At 43.7% G+C, this 19,345-nt stretch overlaps 1 protein-coding gene across 1 annotated transcript in view; it reads left to right on the top strand.

Annotated features, from left to right (window-relative positions):
- Positions 1-967: 967 nt before the first annotated feature.
- sgcg (sarcoglycan, gamma) overlaps positions 968-19,345 on the top strand; it is a 21,682-nt gene continuing 3,304 nt past the window's right edge. Inside the window, exons 1-5 of the mRNA XM_079514361.1 lie at positions 968-1,089; positions 8,554-8,748; positions 11,133-11,234; positions 12,463-12,550; positions 13,739-13,858. Coding sequence (XP_079370487.1) covers positions 8,554-8,748; positions 11,133-11,234; positions 12,463-12,550; positions 13,739-13,858 — 505 coding nt within the window. The 5' untranslated portion in view covers positions 968-1,089. The remainder of the gene's footprint in view (positions 1,090-8,553; positions 8,749-11,132; positions 11,235-12,462; positions 12,551-13,738; positions 13,859-19,345) is intronic.

Genomic DNA, 19,345 nt, shown 5'->3' on the forward strand with positions numbered 1-19,345 from the left:
ACCTCACTTGACTGTGAAATAATAAGCCAACTACTTCCCTCTCAGATGCAGTTACGATGACACCCCTCTTGTCTGTCTATTAATACACTTGCTTTGCTGCTGTCTCCTCTGTCTCTCACTGACTGAACTGCCCTCCCTCTTCAGGGTCCACTGCTTCTCCCCGCCCGGCTGTCACACGGTGGTGGCATCAGAAGGGCCAGCCAATCTCAATGTTGAAAACCCTAAACCTTTACTGAAGCCTCAAATTAGACTGGACTGAAGCCTTGGTTTGGGTCCGGTGAGAGTGAGTCACTGGTGCACATGGCAGAACGAGGAATCTTTAGGGAGGGTCCTCAATGCAGTGGCAGGCAGTTAAGGGCAGAACTCTGATTATTCTGTGGAATCTGTCTCCATCTGTGCGTGCATGCGTAGTACCAGAGGCATCTCACACACTTTGAAGAGTTTTCCCCCAAAGGTTTGCTTCCAACTTAAGAAAGTGATGAGCGCCTCTGTCAATTCTTTTCAACAAATTTAAAATCAATTACAATAGTTATTATTAATAATGAAGTACAGTGGATAACTTAAATCCCTGAAGGGAAAATCTCAAGATAACGGTTAAACAACATGCACTCTTATGTTTCAAAGATACTGAATGATGAACTTGGATGATTTTTACTTTTAAAAATGCATATAGAGCATTTTGGATATGAACACTGTACATAACATTTCTCCCCACTCTTGTCTCTTTTTCTATCCGTCTTTTCACTCTCTTTTCCTCACTCACTCACCCACCCTCATACTCAGATGATAGTGAGTAGCATCTAGAACTGGTAAGCCTGAGGCAGGGAGTCAGAGGGGGAGAGACAGAGAGAGAGAGAGGGAGAACAGTACATTGGATATGCAGGAAGTGGGAGCGCCGTCTCGTGGTGATTGGGTAGGGGGGCATTTCCATAGCTAGATTTATGGCACACAGCTGTTGAGTGGCTGACAGACAGACTGCCGAGGAGGGAGCTCCACTATCACTGCTACTGCTGCTGCTGCCTCTCGCACACACAGCCCTGCTTGCCATTTCAACAGAGAAGCCACTGCTGTGCTTCAGCACACAAAAAGGTAAAGTAAACCTACAGTGCTTTTTTATTCTGTTGTCTGCTGTCATTGTGGTTTTTCGTTATTAGGCTCCTTGTTGTGATTTGTCTTCCTCATGCCTGGCTTCAACTCTATAGGTACAGTTACTGAAAACTGAAGTGTGTTCTAAGTGTCTAAACTTTGACCTACTGTACTGTATCAGCTTGTCTGTGCGTGGTGGTATGTTGTCGCTGACTGAGCTAGTATTTTTCACATGTGCTGTGGTTTAGTGTCGTTTTATCACCTTCTTGATACTGAAAGATAGTTTTGGACTTGCTGTATAGGGAAGCATTTTTGCTTGGAGAGCTGTTAACAGTTTTGACCATAAATGGTCGCCAATATTGGCATACAAAAATAACTGTGACAACCTCAGTAATGATTTATATACTACTCATGCTGGTGTCAATACAGGTCATTAGTTATGCTCATATATTATACTGTGTGTGTGTGTGTGTGTGTGTGTGTGTGTGTGTGTGTGTGTGTAGGGGGGGTGGTGGTGGTCTTTTTAAATTTAGTCTACAATGTTATGGCCTATTTTTAGACATGGAAGCATTACAGCACTGTGGAGACATGGAGGCTGCATGAACTCACCAGACAGACAGAGAGACAGAGACAATTATGAGACTGCATGCTATGCTTTCAATCGCTCAACCTCTGAGCTCCTATAGTATCGCCCTCCCCACCTTTCAATAGGTGACTGTCCCCTGGCTGGCAATTTGTACAAAGTCATTTTCAAACTTTTTGGGAGCTGTGTTTTCCAATAGGTTTCTTGCTGGGATTCGGTTTAGGTCTCTTGTTGGAGGGGAAGGCTGGAATCTCAATTACTGCCAAACCCTGGTGGATTTTTAGGCAAGCAGTTAGGCTGCCTCTCTGGTGCTAGTAGGGGTTCTCATTTTAGAGGTCACAGAACCAGGAAGGGAGCACTGCTTTTTTTGGGGAGGTTAATTGGGTGGCTGCCCCAAGATACATACATGTAGATAGCCCTGGTAAAACTGCCAAACCTAATACTCTTTATCTCAGGAGGGGATAGAACCATGTAAATGGGCCGGAAGGCCTTAGAAATATAATATGTGGTGATCGGGGCATGAACCTTTCAAACAAAGCAGCAGCAGTAACTAGTAAGACAGTTATAGAGCTTTAGTTTGGATTGTCACAGGCCAACTGACATACATTGTGCATGTATATCCCTTACTCCTCATGCACATGTTTCATTGTAGAGGTCAGTGAACTAGAGTTCAAGAGTATGTTTGTTGAGGGGTGCTCGCCCCTTCTATGTCCAGCTTTGAGGGTTTGTGTAATCGCAAACATTGAAGACGAAGGTGGCCTAATTGACCGGAATGAGATGATAGGAGATGTGTCATTGTTTGAGCATCCCATAACGATTGTGCCATGGGGTTTACCATAGAGAGATGTCAGACATTACGCAGTACTATTAGGAGAGATTGGCCAGAATGAGATGATGTATGACGCTGATGAGAGTGCCCCTCACATCTTTGAATATGCTCATGAGCAATATCTTAGATTGAGAATAAGATCAAATTAAGCAATCTTGATCATCTGGGGGAGCTTTGTAAGTATTAGAGACGCGGGCCTGAAAAGAAAAGCAAATTTTATTTTATATCATTACATATTTACATTTACTATTTACTTTTCAAGGGTCTCTTGCAATGGGGACAGCGAGCAGAAGAATAACATTAATAGAACTAGTTATAATCTAAAACAAAAAATATCACTGAACAGTTCTGTTAGATGATGGAAAGGGCAGACGGTATTTTATTTGGACCATGAGTCCCGTGTGTTGAGGATTCCTTCCTGGGCACTCCAGTAGCGAGGCTGTTTAAAAGAATGTTTATTTGGGTTGCTATGGAGGACTTGGTCTGTGGCCGGGCTGCTGTCCTGAAACCGGAGCCGCTGCCTGGAAGAAGCCTTTACACATATGGACTCTAGCCAATTCAATTCAGTTCAGCTTGATTCTGTTCAAGTCATAAGCATTTACATAACAATGTTGTGTTCAAGTGCGGAATATGAATTTGTAAAGACGAGATTGACAAAAAGGTACAAATCATAAAAGCCATGCAATGTGTGTGTGTGTGTGTGTGTGTGTGTGTGTGTGTGTGTGTGTGTGTGTGTGTGTGTGTGTGTGTGTGTGTGTGTGTGTGTGTGTGTGTGTGTGTGTGTGTGTGTGTGTGTGTGTGTGTGTGTGTGTGTGTGTGTGTGTGTGTGTGTGTGCGTGCGTGCGTGCGTGCGTGCGTGCGTGCGTGCGTGCGTGCGTGCGTGCGTGCGTGCGTGCGTGCGTGCGTGCAAGCCACGCACGCACGCACAAATGCACGTGCATGCATGCGTGTTTCAGTACCTGCACAGTGATCACATACCCTCTCTATCTCTCTCCCTCCCTCCATACCGTCTTGGTGGTGATGAAATGAGAGGGTTTTAGTTTCCTCATTTAAACTAATTGAAGCTGTTTGGAACAATGTCATTAACACCATAATGAACAAAGCGTGTTCACCTTGGTTCTTCATTTAACCCAATGTGCTGATGATCGCAGCCCACGTGCACAAAATGATCTTGTGGTTGCTAATGGGGATGATTATGGTAAATAGACTATATTCTCACACACACACACACACACACACACACACACACACACACACACACACACACACACACACACACACACACACACACACACACACACACTGTGACACACACACACACACACACACACACACACTGATTAAACCACCGGAGCACTCCAGTGGAAAAGCAACCCAGCCTGTTTGAAAATGTGTAGGTCACATAGTCACTGCCTGTGGCCGTGAGTGACTATGGACTTATTGGCAGAGTTGTGTCACTTTACAGCTACTTGGTAAATAGAAGTTGGAATGTGTCGCTTGCAGAAATTCAATCCGCCGTTAGGCCTAGATGCCGCAATAATTGCTCTTACAAGTCTGATTGTGGAATACAATGAGATACAGGGAAATTAATAAGCGTCCAGTTAAACAAGGCGCATCACCTTCCCACCTCCCTCCCCTTCTCACTTTTAGGGGTGCTATAGGCCTATCTCACAGCCCCCTTTCCACACCCCCTTCCGGTAGCTAGTGGTGTCATTCAACATTAGCATTTACACGTTTTTGTCTCTGGAGAATCTAAGTACATTTCCTAATGTAAAAATGTGACAGACCAATATTATTATGACGCAAACAAGATGGTAAATCAGCTCGAACAGATAGAACAAACCTTACCTTGAGAAAACAAAAGTTGTAGACTTCTTAAATGACCTCTGTTAACATGTAGTGTCTATGGAGTGACGTCACGCTATCACCACTAGCTCCGAAAGGGGGCGTGGAAAGGGGGCAGGGAAATTCTGTGAGATAGGCCTATTAGGTAGGTGAAGCTCTTTTGGCAACATTAATGTGTTTGTCCGCGAAATAAAGGCAATTCGTCATGTCTGGGCTTGCGACAGATCCTGTGGAGGAGCAGGCGGCGTAGGAGACATTATAGGCTACTTACGATCCTTGTATGCCAACGCACTCATTCCCCGTGTTTACTGGGAACCGCAGGGAACGAGCTGTTTGTGTCCACAGAAACGTTTATCATCATCAGCATCCCCATCCTCTCCGAAACTCATTCTCATGAACCCTAGAGAGACAGAGAGAGAGAGACGTAAAAACCCAGCAGTGTTTGGTTACTTTGATCCATTATTCCAGAACGCACTTTGGGAAAGACATAGCTAGTTGAGCAAGGGAAATATATTAAAGTAGCTGAGGCTACTTGTTTGAATTCCATGTGAATTATAGCGGAACGTTGATCTACAGAATCAATAGGCCTATTATAGTCGCTCACTGTAGCGCTCACCAAGGCTTTTCTGGTAGAATCATCATAGTGAAATCACAGAGGGATAGTCTGGTTGAATCATCACCTGTTAACATCGAGGAGGAATTAACTGTTGGGCGTGAAGCGAGTCAAGTCCATCCATCCATCCATCTTCAACCGCTTATCTGTAGTCTGGTCGCGGGGGCAACAGCTCCACCAGAGAGCTCCAGACTTCCCTCTCCAGAGCAACATTAGTAACTTCCTCCTGGGGGATCCCGAGGTGTTCCAAGGCCAGTGTGGCGATGTAATCCCTCCATCTCATCCTTTGTCTGCCCGGGGTCTCCTCCCAGTGGGACGTGCATCGAGGACCTCCTGAGTCCCTAGGGAGACACTCGAGAGGCTCCTTTCCAGGCAAAGAAGCAGCTACTCTACTCCGAGCCTCTCTCGCGTGACTGAACTTCTCACCCTATCTCTAAGGGAGATGCCTTATTCTTTCGGTCATGACCCACACTTCATGACCATAGGTGAGAGTAGGAACGAAGATTGCTCGATAGACAGAGAGCTTTGCCTTCTGACTCAGCTCTCTTTTCGTCACAACAGTGCGGTACAGCGACTGCAATTCTGCCTCTGCCGCTCTGATTCTCCGGCTGATCTCCTTTCTCTGTCCTCCCCTCACTCGCGAAGAAGAGCCGTCCGTCAAGTGACTGCTTAAACATGACGGACGCCATGTTTACATGGTGCTAAGATGCAACATCTGCCCCTTATTTAAATGTCCATGTCAGGGCCACACTGGAGCCTCGTCCGCTGTCAGGTGTGTGAATCACAGCATTGAGAGTGCCTGTCCATGTTTGTAAAGATATACTTTTACCATCAACTGGAAATTTGGCGGCAAGTATGTTATGAAAACAACAGTGCCTTTGAGAGCCTGACAGTTTGGAAAATACTTTGTTTAATTGTATCCATGTTTAATTACATTATGTGATTCATCAGATCTATGATGTTGTCAACGTTTGTCTCTCCCAAGATTTGTATATCGCTTAAGAAAAAAGAGAGAATAATTTGGAGTGCATAGTATTTTGTTGAGGCATAACATCTACAACTGGAAACATTTTCTTCTGGCCTCATCTTCTGGCCTCAGTAGCTTTCACAGTCTTGGTCTTGGGCTATTATTAATGGTTCTTAGGCTATGAATCAATAGAAAGTGACTGCCTGCGACCCAGTGGAGCTGAAAAGCACAAAACGTGCCTCTGCACTAGCTCAGCTCACACACCACCACTACCACCAGTCTGTCAGATGAGCACATCCCACGATGCAGGCTTTATATTCCTGCGATGAAGTGGTTCAATTTCCCTTCTTAAGAAATGAATAGAGACATTTGGGCGTTGGTTGGAACTGGTCTTATGCCTTATGATTCCATGTGGTTTTAAATGTGCTGTCTGTGGTGCTTCATTCTTGTTTTTTTCGTCATTGATAGCAATAGCTAGCTATGTCAGAAAGTGGAGACCATTGCACTAGCCATTCTGCCTCTGCCTCCAGCTACGTTTCTGGAAATTCACTCAACTTTTCCATTGGTACCCGGGCCAGATATGCACTAGAAGAACAGTGCTTGAGCTCATGAATGACGTACTGTTATAACGTTTTTGGAAAGGGCTGCGTATTTAAGTGCCATGTTGGTCTGTCCATGATACATTTGAATAATACAGATAAATCTAGAGATCTAACAACTCGTATCAAACACATGATCACGCCATTGTTGACTGTTACATTGCATTATAATGAAATGTGGCATATCAATACCAAAATGACGACATTACAGTACTTACATAACTAACTTCTTAGTGGTGTATTGTGTTGCTAGTGTTGCTAGTCTTTCTGTTATACCCAATAACCTTGCATTCTACCACTTGTTCAGTCACCATGGCCAGATTCAGATTCCTTGTGTTCCAAATGCATATAATTTCCACAAGCTGTTGTTGATGCTTTGCATTGGTTAAATATTTATGAAACACACAGACAGTCTTAGCCAGGTTGCCTATCCGCCCACAAACTACATCACAGGACTGCCGATATGATTTGTGTGAGTTTTGAACAAAATCTGTAGGAAAGAAAACACAATTACAGCTGGGGGCCTATAGTTCTCCGGCCTGGCGGAGGCAAAAATGAAACACAGACAGAAGGTTTCTGCCCGACAGCAACATAGCCTACGATGTTTCCACCAGGTGTTGATTTTGACAGCAAATTTTGATTTTAGTTTTTTTTAGTCATAGGGCAGTATTATGCGTGTCTTAAGTACCAGGTCTTATTACTTAACTTAAGACCTGGAGGCGTGATCAATGCCATTTGGCTATTCTGAGTGGCCAAACAGCATTGACCACGCCTCCAGGTCTTAAATTAAGTCATAAGACCTGGTACTTAAGACACGCATAATACTGCCCAGAGTCTCTTGAATATTTTTCATTTAGTTTATATGTCACATTTTAGTCACCTGGAATGTTTTTGTCGACTAAATATCTTGGTTTTACACTTGCTCGCTGCGACGCGTTGGGAGCTTGTAGATCTGCTATTTTCAGCATGCAACCAAGTGTAAAATAACTTACTGGATCTCTTGTCCACTAGTCCCTTCCTAACATTTAGTTTTTGAGCGGTGGGCACACCGTCTCCATCATGTAGCTTTGTGTGTCCCTATGTCTTTATATGTTTTTATATGTTGACGAAATATGTCAATATATTTAGTCATAGTTTTAGTCATCATAGCCTAGTTTTGATTTAGTTTCCATTTCGTTTTTGTCAGTGAAAAAAGGTCGTCGACGAACATTTTTTGTCATAGTATTAGACGACGAAATCAACACTGGTTTCCATGGGCGGCTGTGGCTCAGGAGGTAGAGCAGGTCGTCCAATGATCCCTGGGTCGGCGGTTCGAATCCCAGCTCCTCCTGTCCACATGTCGAAGTGTCCTTGGGCAAGACACTGAACCCTACATTGCCTCCAATGAGTTGGTCGGTGTGAGCTCGCCACCATTGGTGTGTGAATGCGGGAAGTGAGGACGCTGGCGTCGACTGTTCGCCGCTTCACCTCCCAGTGTATGAATGAATGAACCATTGTAAAGCACCTTGAGCACTTGGAAAAGCGCTATACAAGTAAGACGCGCGAACGCGGGAAGCGAACGCAGCTCGTAAATTGCAATAACAACAATTAGAATAAATTACGTACTTTTTTAAGGTTTTTTTTAAGTTCTTCTTTTAGTGTGTGTATGTGTGCGTGCGTGCTTTTTTAAAGTTTTTTTTTAACGTTTTTTTAAACGTTTTTTTCTTTTTAAGTTAAGTTTTTTTTTAAGTTAAGTTTTTTTTTAAGTTAGGTTTTTTTTAAAGTTTTTTTTGTGTGTGTGTGCGTGTGTTTTTTGTGTGTGATACAGCTGCGCCCTCTGGTGGCGGGCGGGTGGTGTTACAGCGTGACACACACAGACAGACAGACAGACAGACAGACAGACAGACACACAGACATGTTCTGCTAGGTCTCATAGTTAGTGCTCACTGCGTTCGCAATAAAAAAATGCAATTCATTATTCCATTATGTCTACGTGTCTATATCCCCCTGACTGTGTCCACCCCCCCCCACCCCCCATGCACCAACCAACAGATGGTGCGGGAGCAGTATGTCAGCACCACCCAGGACAGCGGCGTCCCCAGGCAGCTGCCCGACCACGTCTACAAGATTGGCATCTACGGCTGGCGGAAACGCTGCCTGTACCTGTTTGTCCTGCTGCTCGTCATCATCCTGGTCGTCAACTTTGCTCTGACCATCTGGATACTGAGAGTCATGTGGTTCAACACGGTACGGGGGGGCGCCGCATGGAACACACTGTTCTTTCTGTCTTTCTTTCTTTCTTTCTTTCTTTCTTTCTTTCTTTCTTAACCCATTTTTTACCTGAGATCAGATTCTAAAAATGTCTTCTACATCCTGACAGTTTTCTGAAAAAGCTGTTTCTATGTCAGTCGTTCTTCGATTTTTCAAAAATAGCAGATCTACAAGCTCATAGCGCGCCACCGAGTGGCGCGCTATGAGCTTGTAGATCTGCTATTTTTCAATAGCTAAAGCACAACATAATGCTAACACCAAAAGGGGTTCCCGCCCAGAATGTGTTAACCACTTATGCCCTATAGTCCAGGGGTTTTCAACCTGGGGGTCGCGACCGGGCGGTCCGACTGGGGGGTCCACAGATTATAATATATATATATATATACATTTATTTCTTTATTTTGCAACTGAATGGCTGGAAAATGAAAATTAAGAGTTCATATAGTATAGACTTTCCTTAACCCATTTAGGCCTGACTTCAAAATAAAAAAAATGTCTTCTAAATTCTGACAGTTTTCTGAAATACCTATGTTTTCTGTATTAGTGGTGCTCAATATTTCATGTCAAGGACCCCACAAATGATATGTAATTGGCCTCCGACCCCCATCTGAAAATATGTTGTTCCAGTGACCCCCCCAGAAGCAAAGATTTGAGTTAAATATATATATATTAAAAATCTGTGCCACATTTTCATGATTTTTAATGTTTAAAGTATGTTTAAAGTATGTCCCTGGGTTCCCGCCCAAAATGGGTTAATGATTATATCTGGTTTCAGTATTTATTTATGATGTATTGTCTCTATTAAGAAAAATACCGCGAGACATGGCCAAAGCATTTCCGGGGGTCCCCAGCCAAAAATGCTGAGAACCCCTTCCCTATACTGCACTGTTGTACTATGAAACGTTTTGAAATTGTCTTTTTGAGCGGTGCCTAACCGCTCCAATGAACAGCTAGCCTATATATGTCCCTAATCCATGTGTACTACATGTATGTCCCATTGTATGTATGTCTCTATGTACAGTATATATGTTTGTATGTCTCCATGTGTGTCTGTTTGAGTATGGACAGCTGCAATACCGCTGGGTGACCTAAAGTGGCACCTATTTCTAAAATATTAGCGCGACTTTCGTTCAACTTTGACCCCTCCATCACATGGAACTATTTTTTGGGCGTAGTGATATGGACACAAAAAACATAGTTCTGTGTGATAGAGGGGTAAAAAAAGAACGAAAGTTGCACTAATATTTTAGAAATAGGTCAACAATACAAATGACGTTAGTTTTGTGGATTAATTTACTTTTACTGCGTGGCCCCCAGTGCCCCCCACAAAATGACCGGAACTACTTGATATTTCACCAAAACCAGAGCAGAACTCCCACCACGGGACTCTGGCAATCAATTAATACAGTTGCAACCACTATATTAATGGCAAGTATTTCATACAACTTAAGTTAAAAAAATCTGAACTATCCCTTTAATGAGGAAGAAAGAAAAACAGAATTTATTCTTTCTTTCTTCTCTCCCGCTTCTCGCCTTTTGTCATGAGAAGCCTTTTATACATGTTTGTCGCAGAGGCTGCACAGTATAGTGTTGAATTTTAAGAGGATGGTGGAACGCAACCGTGTTAACTGCACTAACTCCACTAAGCTTTTCTGCCATCTCAGCAAATATACCATATTTGCATGTTGTTGTCATGCATGTCTCGTTGATCTACTGATTTCTGTCTTTCTAAATGATGGATGTGTCTGTTATTGCCTGATATAGTGCTGATTCCTTGTCTGTGGGCCAGATGGGAGGTGTGGATTTATGCAGATGCAGATTCATAACAACTGCACACATGCAACATATCTTGCACGCACGCACGCACGCACGCACGCGCGCACGCGCGCACGCACGCGCACACGCACGCACACACGCACGCACACACGCACGCACGCACGCACACACACACACACAAAGAAAACATCACACAAACCATGGCTCTGGTTTATATAGCACGTATGCTGGCAGCCCTAGAGGGTAGATTGCTACACGTTTCTCAGCGGTGCCAATCTGTGAACCCTGCTGTGGGGGTCTGATGATACAATCGCTATTCTTGACCTCCTGGCTAGAAGTGCTTTTAGAGTTTAGACTGCTGAAACCCTTATCGTTTGTGTGTGTGTGTGTGTGTGTGTGTGTGTGTGTGTGTGTGTGTGTGTGTGTGTGTGTGTGTGTGTGTGTGTGTGTGTGTGTGTGTGTGTGTGTGTGTGTGTGTGTGTGTGTGTGTGTGTGTGTGTGTGTGTGTGTGAGTGGTTGCGTGCGTGCGTGCGTGCGTGCGTGCGTGCGTGCGTCCGTCTTTGGCCTTGTTGCTGCCATTCCAGGAAGGAATGGGACTCCTGCAAGTACATTCAGATGGGGTAAAGTTAGACGGCGAGTCTGAGTTCCTTTTGCCTCTGTACGCCCAAGAGATCCACTCCAGGAAGGTAAGATAAACACAGTACATTCAATGTATATTCCGTATCAATGTAGTTATTATGCCAGTTCCCAATTCCCCCATATAGTCCCTGACTGTCACGGCTGACACCTTGATCTTGGGGAGGGTGGACTTTAACAGTCTCCTCACATAGGGTGAATGTTGGTTCGACATACTAACAGTTCGACAGGCTTTTGAATTGATGAAATCTTCACGAATGTTGTCATATCCAGTCTATAAACAATAAATAAATAAAAAATATTCCAAATGAATAATTGCTTTATTATGTGCATAGTTTAGTTTTACTTGTTGGACCAACTGCAATGAAAGTGAGTTGCCCTCAGCCCTGACGGCCAAATCCACGCAGTTTCCACTGGTTTTTCCCTTCATTCTCCCTCGCCTCGATCCCTCCCTCTACTTTCCACTCAGCACCCTCATCTACACTCCTATAACCCCTCTAGCACCAAACAAAAAATTGAGGTTATAAATAATGCGGAATGAAGTAGTCTAAACAGTCCACACATAATGTTGACTCACACTGTCAAAGCACTCCGACATGTACTGATTGTTTGTCGAATCCATGCGGGCTACACGCCTTATTCAGACCTCTTCCTCATTATGCTGAAACATTCCATTAAGTGGAATATTTCTTGACACAGCTTTGTAGAATTAGCAGAGAAACTTTAGGAAAAGAATAGGACTTGGCAGGCAGTGACTCGCTATGTGCACATGGCGATGCAGCAAAGCTCCCTATTAACCTCCTGGATATTTGTGGTGGAAAATATTTGATGACAAGCCGGCTAGCAGCAGATGGGAACACTTTGCTGCAGTTGTTTACATGTTAGGGGTTTTCTTGCTCGCAGCAGAGATTTCCTTAACCCTTATTTTTTTTGTGTCTTTACAGACCTCGTTAGGAGGCAATGTATTCTCCATTTATTGACTGACACTTTCACTAATGTTTTATGAAAATATACAGGATTTACTGTGTCATCTAGACTAGATCTAAAAAGAATGAATTTTGCTATCAGGGCTTCTTTTAAACAAAGTATTTTACTAACAGCACTGAATATATGAACAAACAAACCAATAATGCTTTTGTGGCAGATGGTGAAACTGTTGCTGTTCTACTAAATAGGTGGGCTCTTTGGTTCTCAGGGATACATGGTGCTCCTTTTTTTATTTTTGTGTTTTTTGAACATAGGACATTAGTAGACGGTTACTGTGCTTTTATATTCCAGGATGCTTCACTTCTAATAAACGCATCTGGAAATGTCTACCTCAATGCCCGCAATGAGAATGGTGATGTCACAGACAGAATAGCTGTAGGTAAGAGGCTGACTCGCGCACGCATGCACGCACGCACACACGCACGCACGCACACACGCCCACACACACACACGCCCACACACACACACACGCAGAGAGAGGGGGCGATATGTTAAAAATGTAACATTCAACTGATTTATGTGGGCAACAGCAAAGTCACTCACAGACATGTCCTCCAGCGGGCTCCCGCATCCAATATTAACAGTGACAAGAAGGCATCCCTCCATTCAAAATCTCTCAGATTCTCATTTAAAATCCATTTCATCCAACATGCCTCCGTTAGCCATCAGTTCCACATTGTTCTGTATTATTCAGAGCGCCTGGGGTCCATGGAAGTGTTTGCTCGCCTTTAATGGCAACCCAGTGGGGTGCGTATAGAGGACTTTGTTACAGGCCAACAAATAATGACCAAACTAATTACACTGTGTCACAGAGACACCGTGCATCTTTAAATGATCGTTAAGCCATAACCCCCCCCCCTCCCTTTTCCCCTGAATACAACCACATAGTTGGCCTATTCTTCATCTGAAGCTCAGATCATAGTTTGCCTTGCTGTTCATTTATATCAGGGGTGGGCAACTTTGACGATGGAGAGGGCCACTATATTTCCACACTCACTCCCTAGGGCCATATATTACTGTCGTAGCAAAAATAGTAGATCGGCTATTTTTGCTATATTCGAATTGAAATATTGCATTATTTTTTGCTATTTTTGAATTGGAATCCTGAAAATTAACATTTTTATGTAATTTCAAATGCCAAAGGCCGCATGTGGCCCCCGGGCCGCCAGTTGCCCACCCCTGATTTATATTAATCAATTCATTTATTTAGCACATTCCCTATATGTTAAAATGCAGTGATTTTCTTAAAAGTAGGCTGAAGTGTATACAAAATAAAATGGAAGCCAGGATATCAGTTATTTTAAGCTCGGTTTTGTACTAAATGCTTGAAACATGATTTCAGTTACAAACACAGCTACAAGCTCATGCTACATGCTCTGTAGCACGCCTCAAAATTAAAGTGCATACCTGATCTTGTCACGACAGTCAACATCTATATTGAATAGATTAATATTGATAGTACAAACTTGACTTTTATCAGCAATTCATACCAGATTATTTTAGATAATATTTGTTGATTTCAGTGCTGCTTTCCTAATGTCTTCTACTGTTTTTTTTATTGTTGTAGAATCAGACAAGGCACATGTGCATGCACAGAGTCTCGATATGAGAACCCTCGATGGCGACATGCTGTTCCGAGCAGATGGTAAAGATACTGAGGTCGGACCAGGCAAGCTGCGAGTCACAGGTACTTTATGTACAAATGTAATGGATTAAGAGATGTGAGCCCATGGATATGAAATGTGGAAATGTGGGGGCTGGGGGGGTTCCTCCAGTTCATTCTATGCCATCATCCACACCATACCATAAGAAGCAAAACAAAAAGAAAAGCAAGCAAAAAGGAAAGCAAAAACAAGACAGCCACAGTATTGCACATGCCTCGAGCCCATTCACATAGTGAATGGGCTCGAGTAGTGTTGGGATAAAGTAGACCTTTTAAGCAGTTAACCATTACTTATAAGAGTGTGTACCCTATAGCTGTGCTCAAGAGAGGTCACAGAGTGACAGAAAGATTTCTATATAGTGTCTGAAAAAGTAGAGACACGTCAGAATTCTCCAGGATAGACGAGCCTTCTGTTCTGCTTCCAGGGGAGCCCCGATCAACGGACTGATATGATCGAATCGCCGTATTTTCTTTCATCTATGTCTTTGCTGTTCATATGCATATCACATGACCATTCATTTTGGGATAAGTATCCCGGGCAATCATTAAAATATGCCAGATCTATGACTTATGTTTACAGCCTGTTTATTTGGACTATCTGTTAACTCTCGCACGGTAACGACGCATCAGTAGACATAGTTTTTTCCCCCCATTTTTTTTCCTTTTTCCTATCCTAGATCTGTCCAATCAATGGGGCATTGGGCCTTTAGATAGAAGGATCCGAGAAATTTCAGCAGGAAAATACGTATAACAACGTATAGGTTACACCGGGTCTAAATGGGTTATTGAAAGTAAGGGACTGTGTGAGAAACCTGACTTTTCCAGTATATTTGTGAAATAACAGATTCTGTTTTTTAGTATACCGCCGTTGTTCTCTGTCCTTTGTTTGTTTCGGTGTCTTTCGCTGTCCAGTTTGTGTATTGATGACGGGTCGGTCGGTCATTGGCCCGGCACTGTGTGAGAGCTAATTAGTGGCCAGGAGCGTGTCAGAGTTGATAGCCTCATTATGTCTGGGTCATTTCAAGCTACACTAACCAGCAGAGAGTGGAGCAAGGAGCTCATTGCTAAATTAAACAACAACAACAACAACAATTACTGTTAACAGAAAGATTAACCTCACCAAATTTCTTCGACAAAAATAGCCGATCTATGAGCTAGATCGGCTATTTTTGGCTAAATATATTCTCCCCAGATAGTTCAAGTGGTCATGATGACATTGAAGCTACTTATTTCCCCACAAAGGACACTTGTACACAGAACAGAAGGTACAGATGCTAACTTCATGGTAGCACATTCTTTTCAATTATATTATAGTCTACTTGCCAGGCCATGGAGCCCCATTGTGAATCCAGACATGTTGAGCTTCCTATTATTCCCCAGCATTTAGAAACTGCCACATGCTAACTTGAATTGATTGATTGATTGAATACTTTATTAGTCAGAAATGTAAACAGTACACATACTACAGAGTCACTTAGTCTAAAAGGATATCACAGAAAAGGTCCTTGCTGTCTTGTTTCCATTCAGGTCCTGGGGTATTCAATTCATAATCATGACATGGAAAATAACAACAAAATTCAAATCATCACAAAAAGCATCACAAAAAACAATGAATAAAGACATGTACAGGTTGCGAGACATGGCCAAAGCATTTCCGGGAGTCCCCAGCCAGAAATGCTGAGAACCTCTGCCCTATATACTGCACTGTTGTATTATGAAACGTTTTGAAATTGTCTTGTATTTTTGAGCGGTGCCTAACCGCTCCAATGAACAGCTATGTATGTCCCTAATCTATGTGTATGTATGTCCCTTTGTATGTATGTCTCTATGTATGTATGTCTCCATGTATGTCTGTTTGAGTATGGACAGCTGCAATACCGCTGGGTGACCTAAAGTGGCACTGTTGAGCAGCGCGGCCACACGCATGCACGCACGCACGCACGCACGCACGCACGCACGCACGCACGCACGCACGCACGCACGCACGCACGCACGCACGCACGCACGCACGCACACACACACACACACACACACACACACACACACACACACACACACACACACACACACACACACACACACACACACACACAGTCTCTGTAGTAAACTACAGCAAAGACTGCACTTCCTTTGGCGTCTCAGGGTTCATGGTGTTGACCAAAGATTTATGTTAGTGTTCTAACATAAATCGAGCAGTCTTGGAAAGCCTGGTCAGGTTTGGCATCACAGTTTGGTTCGGTAATCTCTCAGTGCAACTGAGGTCCAAATTGTTCAGATTGGTGCAGACTGCAGGGAAGATCATAGGGGTAAAACAACTCCCCTCTCTGCAGTCTATTTATGAGCAGGCTACATAAAAAAATCGTCAGTGATGTTACCCATGTTTTAAATGGCGAGTTTGTACTTCTGCCCTCTGGGAGAAGATACAAAGAACCAAAGTGGAAGTACATCAGATTTAAAAAATCGTTGTACCAGCATCAACTAAGATGTTGAACGAGGCTCTGAAACAGCAGTAACTGTGTGAGGCTAGATTATCCACATCATGTGTGCAATTGTGTAATGTTGTGTCTTCCTCTGTAATGTATTTTTGTTTGTCATTATTGATGTTTTATGTGTGGCTGTAGCTGGGGTGAAAGCCCAAGACAAATTTCCCTTGTGGACAATAAAGTTTACCTTGACCTTGACACTGACACACACACACATGGGTGGGATCGATGACCACCAGAAACAGGGATAGTTAAATGAGTCCAATAGTGAAAGATGCACGGTTGCCTCACTAGCCAATTGTAATATTGGATTGGCCTTTAACCGGCGTAACCGGTTACACATTTGACATTTTACTGTATACTGCTCTGCTCTTGCATGATTCCTCCTGCATCAAATCTCTTCGGCCCTGAATAGTGGGTTCAAGTGGTCAATGCAGTGACGAGCAGCTTGCTTCATCATCAGACATGCTGGATTGTTATCAAAACCAGAATGTAATGAGAATGTTTGTTGTTGCCTGTGGGGCCTGTCAGCACAATGATTCTATCAGGCACAGCAGGCAGTCTTCTCTCTCACCTCACCAATGACACATTTGGAAATAACATTTGGTTCTGAAATAACATCTGGTTGCTTCAAGATAACTGCACAAGCAATCGCATTATTATCGTCTGACAGCCATTATGCATTGCACACCAAACCAGTTGATTTGGGACAACATGTCTGATTGGGGTGACATGTCAAACTGGAGACAAAATGCGTGCCCCCATTCAGATTTAGCTGAAGTTTCAGAAGGTTAGGCCCGTATCTGCCAGCAGTGCCACGGCTAAGGTCGGAATAATTTTGCCATACTGTATCCAGGGACGAATAGTTTTCATAATCCTCATGGGGGATTCACACTAAACTCAAGCGTTTAGGTTCTAAACACTTATTTGTAACACTTTTTAAACGTGTCACAGTGTTTAGTTTATAAACAGAAGAGCATGTTTAAATGCCATGATTGCAGGCGTCCTGTCCACCTCGGCAGGTTCTGTGTTTTGTAGCTGGGACGGCGGAAGGTTTCAACGGCAGGCTGGCAGCCAGGGTGTTCTTGCTGTTGGTGGTTTCATTGTGAACAAGTAGCATACCCTTACCTACCTGGCAGGTTAAGCACCCAGATTAGCATTTCAATGCCTGATCTACATGTGTACAAGGGGACAGGCAACGCGGTCCACCCCCCACCACCCCCCGCCCCGGACAGTGAGGAAAACAGACGTGTTAAGGTGCCAGACTTGGATGGTTAGAGTGGCGCGATTACATACAAAGTCAATGCAAGACGAGAATTGCGCGAACGGGCGCGACCTGATGCGGCACAAACGGGACGAACCGAGGCGAATATATATTCAGGTCCAATTCCTCATGGGGGCCGAGATCCCTGGTCCAATTCCTCATGGGGGCCCTGGCCCCCCGGCCCCCACAGACTCTACGTCACTGACTGTATCTGTTAAATATAGAACAATTGTCAGTTGTTGCAGTGTCTCTGAACGTTTCGCTGAACTGATCGCAGATGATGGTGTGACTGTGTGTGTGTGTGTGTGTGTGTGTGTGTGTGTGTGTGTGTGTGTGTGTGTGTGTGTGTGTGTGTGTGTGAGTGAGTGAGTGAGTGAGTGAGTGAGTGAGTGAGTGAGTGAGTGAGTGAGTGAGTGAGTGAGTGAGTGAGTGAGTGAGTGAGTGAGTGAGTGAGTGAGTGAGTGAGTGAGTGAGTGAGTGAGTGAGTGAGTGAGTGTGTGTGTGTGTCATCAGGAGCCCTGAGTTCACCATCAACTCACAGCCCATACGTGTGTATGACCTACATGAGTCATACAACTACCTCCTAGGGCATAGATTTAATATCACAGGGGAATGGAAAGAACAGGTTGAGTACATAACATCCGAGTTTACAGCTATAGGCTGAACCTGATTGTGCTTCACCACTACCACTGCTGATGAAGTTGGAGGCTATTAGACAGGTTGCCCTGACTAGAGTACAACACCTCTTCTCCAACGTTCATCTAGCATGTAAAACACTTAGTGATCTAAATGACAATGTGGTCTACTTTGTGAGGAAGTGGTTCGGCTTAACACCCACACCACCAGAGACATCCAGTCCAAACAGGACGGTGGGTTTGGCGTGCCGAACGTGGAGTGGATATATAACGCCACAAGTTAGCCAGCTCACTTGATAAACATGCTAAACAGTGATGACACGACTGTCAGGGAACTCGCTAGATCTGCTAGAAACAGAGAAGTGCCACTGGCAGCAGAGGGTGAGCCAAGTTTGTTGGGGTTTAGAAGAAAGCCCAACCTTAAAATGGACTCACATACTACTGGGTTTGGGGTGTCGTCAGATTGGCCTGACCTCAATGACTTCTGTGTGAGAACTGGAGTATCTCTGTGCTGGGTTCGACCTGACTCTGAATCTGTAGCAGACATTATTACATTATTACCAACTGTTCGATCTCAGTAAGGAGTACTGTAATTGATACGGAACACCATATATCACCAGTCAATGCACGGAGGTACCTTGTAATGTTACAACAGCAAAAGCAACAACACTGGACTGGTTTAAAACTACAGGGGAAGCTAGCTTGCCTTCCCGGTGCACACCACACCGTATCTCATACAATATTCAAGAATTATGCAGTTGAGGATTACAGTCAAAGCCTGTAATCTGGCTTTGACTGTAAAGGTGACTATCACCTTGTAAAGGTGACTATCACCTTTACAGTCAAAACCAGGTTACAGGTCCTTCCAACCAGACTCAATCTCTCTCTGTGGTACCCTAGCGTTTCCTCCTCATTGTCTGCACCATGACCACACTCCAGTTATAGAAACACTGTCACATATTCTTAATGGCTGCTATGTATATAAGGGAATGTACATTGCTAGGCACGACAGAATTGTTGACCTATTAGCTAAGGACATAAATTCATATGTTTCATCATCTGCCAAAATGTATAAGCACTCACGTGTTTCAACTGCCATGTTCATGCACAATAATGAAAATGATGCCTT

Source organism: Electrona antarctica, assembly GCF_951216825.1.
Source record: "Electrona antarctica genome assembly, chromosome: 11".
Lineage (NCBI taxonomy): Eukaryota > Metazoa > Chordata > Actinopteri > Myctophiformes > Myctophidae > Electrona > Electrona antarctica.